The sequence below is a fragment of the Stegastes partitus genome, unplaced genomic scaffold, assembly GCF_000690725.1.
Source record: "Stegastes partitus isolate 25-593 unplaced genomic scaffold, Stegastes_partitus-1.0.2 Scaffold79, whole genome shotgun sequence".
In the NCBI taxonomy this organism is placed as follows: Eukaryota; Metazoa; Chordata; class Actinopteri; family Pomacentridae; genus Stegastes; species Stegastes partitus.
In genome coordinates, this window is record NW_007577810.1 from 527,944 (window position 1) to 533,943 (window position 6,000).

General features: G+C 41.8%; 1 protein-coding gene across 5 annotated transcripts in view; it reads left to right on the plus strand.

Moving 5' to 3' along the window:
* The window catches only part of fgfr1a (fibroblast growth factor receptor 1a), a 29,128-nt gene extending 24,039 nt beyond the window's left edge, over positions 1-5,089 (plus strand). For all 5 annotated transcript variants that reach the window (XM_008276704.1, XM_008276708.1, XM_008276706.1 and 2 more), the window contains exons 11-18: positions 281-402; positions 918-1,028; positions 1,734-1,924; positions 2,117-2,239; positions 2,324-2,394; positions 2,501-2,638; positions 3,528-3,633; positions 3,732-5,089. In XM_008276704.1, the coding sequence (XP_008274926.1) occupies positions 281-402; positions 918-1,028; positions 1,734-1,924; positions 2,117-2,239; positions 2,324-2,394; positions 2,501-2,638; positions 3,528-3,633; positions 3,732-3,908 (1,039 nt within the window). In that variant the 3' untranslated portion in view covers positions 3,909-5,089. The remainder of the gene's footprint in view (positions 1-280; positions 403-917; positions 1,029-1,733; positions 1,925-2,116; positions 2,240-2,323; positions 2,395-2,500; positions 2,639-3,527; positions 3,634-3,731) is intronic.
* The last annotated feature ends 911 nt before the right edge of the window (positions 5,090-6,000 follow it).

Here is a 6,000-nt window from a genome sequence, read left to right on the forward strand (position 1 = left end):
AGCAGCTTCACAAGCGCAGAGGAAGTTTCTCTCACTCTTCTCACACTTGCTTTTTCAGAACAGTGTGGTTGTAGAAAGCTGTTTGTACAGTTATGCGAGTATAAAATTAAAGCAGTATGCATAAAATGTAACTAAACGTCAAAAAGTGCATGTCTAACATTCAATTTGTTTTTGATTTGGAAGATTAAAAACCCATGGCAAAAGTTTCTCACATAATACAGATTGTGAGTTTATTTCCACTGACTGATAACAACCATGTCACATGTGTTCTCCTCCTTAGACTTGTTCTTGGGAAGCCTCTGGGTGAAGGCTGCTTTGGTCAGGTGGTGATGGGGGAGGCACTCGGTCTCGACAAAGAGAAGCCAAACCGTGTGACCAAGGTTGCAGTCAAAATGTTGAAATGTAAGTTAACTTTTCTTCATAAATATTATGTTCAGTAGGTTTTGGTGGATTGATACAAAAACTAATGAAATCGGCTGTAATAAGTTAGCATTTTGCAGGGAGGAAAGATCTTAAGTGTACAGTAATACATTTTAGAGAAGTCTCAAGTCCAGACTTCAGGGACAAGATCACTTCAGACACCTACACTGTGATGAGCCGATTGTAAGAGGCATCTGTCATTGGATCCTAGCCATTGTGCAAATGTGGGAGCGAAGTAAAAATTTATGAGACATCCCATATAAAAGTGTTCATTAAAGTGCGCAGAGTAGTGAAGATGTAGGGAAGGTAACATTTATTGTCTCGTACCTTAAGTGCCTTTCCTTGGGGAGCATTCTACAAACGCCAGCCAACTCCTTAAGAGCTGCTACGTAGGTGTATATACTTTGCAGGGTGATTATTGAGCGACCTTTTTGGCCTTTTCACCAACAGAACTTGGACTAATTATCCTAATATGATTTGTTTCTCCTCCCTTACAGCTGATGCCACAGAGAAAGACCTGTCAGACCTGATTTCAGAGATGGAGATGATGAAGATCATTGGGAAGCACAAGAACATCATTAATCTGCTGGGAGCCTGCACACAGGATGGTAGGACCAGACAGACGGGGGCCTGCTACTGACCTGCCCTGCTCTGCTTAGACAAACACACGCAGACACCCACACACTCTTGTCCCTCACTGTGAGAGATGTGTAGAAAAGCATGCATAAACGATTCTGACACCAGCTTCCGACTTCACAGTTTGAATCGACCACAGCTGCTGTCATTTCTCTCCAATCAGCCCTGACAAAAAAAAAAACTAAAGGAAACTGACCTCTAATGACCCTGCAGTGCACGTCACGCTGTTGCCTTCACACTGCAAGACAAGGCTCTTTGTTCATTCCACTTTATTTACTCTTCTGGCACTGAATTGTATTTTAAGTAACAAAATCACATTCATATTTGATACGAATGTATTTATAACATCTGCCAGTTAGTGCAGGAGGTGTTTCATTTACTTGCTTGTATCTCAGTGATCTAAAACTATAACATTTTACATGTTCTCACTCACAAAGACAGGGAATCCAGATGGTTTTGAGGGTATTGTGACCATCGCAAATAGATTTTTAAGTGCCCTCATAATGCAGTAAAGTAATTGTCATGCCTTGATTTTGTAGTTGTATGCTACATAAACTCTTTTCATGGGGATGATTTTTTTATTTCTTAAAAGTTAACTTGTATAGAGACAGTGAATAACATGGACCCACACTGTATGCCATTTGACTTATTCGTGTATGTCTTCCAACTCTTTGTAGGTCCTCTATATGTGATAGTTGAATATGCATCCAAGGGCAACTTGCGGGAATACTTGCGAGCTCGACGCCCACCGGGAATGGAGTACTGCTACAACCCAGACCAGGTTCCTGTGGAGAACATGTCCATCAAAGACCTGGTGTCCTGTACTTACCAAGTGGCCCGAGGCATGGAGTATTTGGCCTCCAAAAAGGTAACCACAGAGTACAACCAGCTACGCTCAGCCTTCCATAATAAATTTATAGAATCGGATAGAGTGACACCCCTCTATTAAAAATATATTACTTTGAAAAATAAATATTCTAACAGATTTGTACTTTAGGCACTGATTTCAAAGGCTTGGGTTCAGTTCAAATATGGTCTTTGTGTGCGTGTGCGTGTGTAGTGCATCCACAGAGATCTTGCCGCTCGCAATGTTTTGGTGACGGAGGACAATGTGATGAAAATAGCTGACTTTGGCCTGGCAAGAGACATCCACCACATTGATTACTATAAGAAGACCACTAATGTGAGTGCTCCCATCATTTGTTTAATGATCTTTACATTTCAACATACCTTAGATGGCATAGTCACATTCACACCTTTCCCACAGGGTCGTTTACCAGTCAAATGGATGGCTCCTGAGGCTCTGTTTGACCGCGTATATACGCACCAAAGTGATGTGTGAGTACCACATGCAATTACCTTACCAATTCAGTCTTGACGGACTGTGAGGAAAACATTTAGTCAAGCAGAAAGTCTTGACGCTCCCTTCTGTTTCTATCTGCAGCTGGTCGTTTGGGGTGCTGCTTTGGGAGATCTTCACCCTGGGAGGCTCTCCGTACCCCGGCGTCCCGGTGGAAGAGCTGTTCAAGCTGCTGAAGGAAGGTCACCGTATGGACAAGCCCTCAACATGCACTCATGAACTGTAAGGAAACAACGGTGCACACAATGTTGCGTGTTATGCAGACTTGTACTGTTTGAACTCTACAAGGTAAAACTAGTAAATAGTATTACATGTTGCAATACTGCCAGATGCATTGTAACTGCTTTCATTAAGTTCTTTTAAATTTCTGAAATAGTGGCTTATTTTAAATAAAATGTAAATCACACAAGATCTTTAAAGCTTATTATGAAATGATAACTTTCAAAAAATAAAGTAGGAGTTCTGTGATTTGGAAAATAACAACCTCCTTCCACATTCTAGCTCATTAACTAAATACAGCTCTGTGGTTTTCTGTTTATGACCTTGACTGATCACCCACATTGTTCTGAAGCAGATTATTCCAACTTGAGTAGCAGAGTTATTAAGGGCTGCGTGAAGTGATGCACTTTTTACAAGATAAAGTATTAATATTAATCGTCTGTAAAATTGACCTTAGTGTGTGAAAGTGTTTGTCACTTGTGTATGCACAACCTGTTACTAAGTGATTCTTAGACAATGTACAAACCATCTTGAAAGCTCAGTCTCATGTCTCATGCTTGATCCACACAGTTGGCATTAATTATATTACCCATGTTTTTGTGTATCAGAAAAATTCCAGGTGCTTGGCAACGTAGTAATGTTCTCTGACATCGTTTGTGTGATGACCAATGAAATTAAATGCTCAAAGGTTGAGTGAGCTCCAGCTGGAACATGTTGTTCAGCTTTATGTTTAGACTGTCACCTACCACCTCTAGCTGGAGATCTAGGCTTTGACCACGCCTCAGAAGAATGTTAACATTCATTTAACATGATTGATGTTTGAAAAACTAATACTAAGAATCAGGAGGAAGGATAAACCTGACTTTTGCATTCTGAATCATGATCTCTGCAGGTATATGATGATGAGGGACTGCTGGCATGCTGTTCCCTCTCAGAGACCCACTTTCAAACAGCTGGTAGAAGACCTAGATCGCTGTCTGGCCATGACATCCAACCAGGTCAGTCCTCGTCTCCTTAATATGCAGACAAACCGCAGATATGTCTGTTGTGGAAGTTCAAAGCTGATCTGATGATTCTTCTCCCTTTGTGCCTGCAGGAGTATTTGGAGCTCTCGGTGCCTCTGGACCAATATTCTCCGAGCTACCCGGACACCCGCAGCTCCACCTGCTCCTCCGGTGAGGACTCTGTTTTCTCCCACGATGCTGGAGCGGAGGAGCCCTGCCTGCCAAAGTTCCCTCCCCACTCCAACGGGGCAGCCATTAAGAAACGCTGATACCTCATCTTCATTCAGACAAACATTGACATTTCCTCCGCTCCCTGCCTCATGGGGTTGGACTTCTCCCCACATTCCCAGAGATGAAGCTAAAAAAACACTGTTGCTCTGTGAGAAAGGAGCTTGGAGACACCTTGTAGAACTTGTTGGATCACATGGACTGATGATTGCAGCCATTCCCTGGTTCTTGGCGGTGACGATGTTTATGGGGCACTTTGTATTAACGGGAGTGGCAGTTTGTCACAGCGTCAGAAAACAGCAGACTCCCATTTTTCTCTCCACTTTGGGCATTCCAAAGGCAGGCCAGGAGAATCTAAAGGACTGACTAGAATTCTGTCAGTTTTTTGTAGGTTTGTTTTGTTCCATGGTCATTTCATCAGTAGCGAAGGACAGCATTCTGCTTTACTGACCAAATCTAAGGGACATGCAGCACCGTGGTCCACTGCTCTATTCACTATCTTGTAAATACAGTTAGAAAATTATAAATATGAATATATATTTACAATGTACTCTTATTTTTATTACCATAATTGATTTATTTTGTTTTGTACAAGGATTCTTTCGTTTGATCCATTTTGAATATAGTCCTTAGGGGCAGTTGTTACATGAGGGTATTTTAAAATTGCTGAGGATTACATGGCCAGTTTTTTTTCGCTCTATCACAGCTTTGATTCCCCTAAATTTACTTCATAATCATCAGTGGAAAAAAAATATATTGGGTTTTCTATTTTTTTTAGCTGTAAGTGTTTTTCATGACACAGCTTTTCAAAACAGTGTAACTCAGTGTTTGGGGGTTTCTCTCCAGCAGAAAGATATAGATTTATGAAAATGTCTGTTGTGTGTCTGTGTACGTCTGTATGTGCGTATGCGTGTATGTATGCAGGGTGTGTGTGTGTGTGCGCGGAAACTTGTCTCAGTCAAGACTGTTCATTTGACTTGGAGGATGGTCACAACTGTAAATATTCCTGGTTGTTCGCCATGCTTGTTAGAATCCAGAGTAATCTGCTTCAGTCAACATCGTGCACTTCCACTGTGCATGCCTTCCATGTGATGAACTTATCTTCAACTGTAAATGCTTTAACAGAGGTTGCTGCCATATAACTTCTGACGAAGGGTTGCAGAACACGTATGTCATCGTAAAAAGGATTACATTAAATAAAATGCTATTGATAAACAAACTAGCCTGAGCTTTCAGAGTTTGAACTCAACTCCATAAAGCGGTCCATAAATATCAGGATTTTCATGTTTGCGATATAAATTATATTTACAGAGATGGAACGATGGCTACTTCAATCTCCCACCCATTTAACACGGGTTGCTGGGGTCTGATTAGATATGATAATGTGCTGCTGACATCAGAAGAAATGTTGGCGAGTGCAGAGAGCCACAGCCGGCAGTAAACATGTAATTTATGACTGTGAGAATGGCTTGGCAAGTGCTGGTGCTACACTTCCATCCATCAGCTGCACCAACCTTGATGCCCGTGTCTGGCTCTGGCTTTCTGCCATTGGCTGATGCATCACCTGGATTGCAGTCTCCATGCAACAGGCTAAAATCAGCCACACAGCGCCACGAGCTTTCGACCCCTTTTTAAAGCCAGCTCTTACAGCTCGGGTCAATGCAGTTAGCCTTCGCTGCATACTGTATTACAGCTAAGGGGGAGGGCAGTTTATTCGCTAATGGATAACACATCCATGTTACTTTCCTGCCAGTAGTTACATGAATTTAAGCTGCTGGGATTTGTAAATTAAAACCAAAATAGCGTATGCTTAACAGTACATGTCATGGCCTTCAAGGAGGTCTGTTTTACTGTGAATAGCCCCATTTGGATTTCCACACACACTTTCAGGATTCAAACAAACATATGACCTTATTGTTTTTGGGGAAAATATCCCTCACTCCTGGAAACGGGGAGTAATAAAAAGTATCATCTGTGTGCTGTGGTTGAGGTGATGATGAAGAGCTCTATTTAAGAATAGAAGGGACAGACGAGGCCTTGCTTTATAACCTGCTAATGGTACAAAGCGAGGAGCAGAGGTGCCATTAGGTTGAGGGTATTATCACTTCTGACAGATGGCACAGGAAGAGTTTG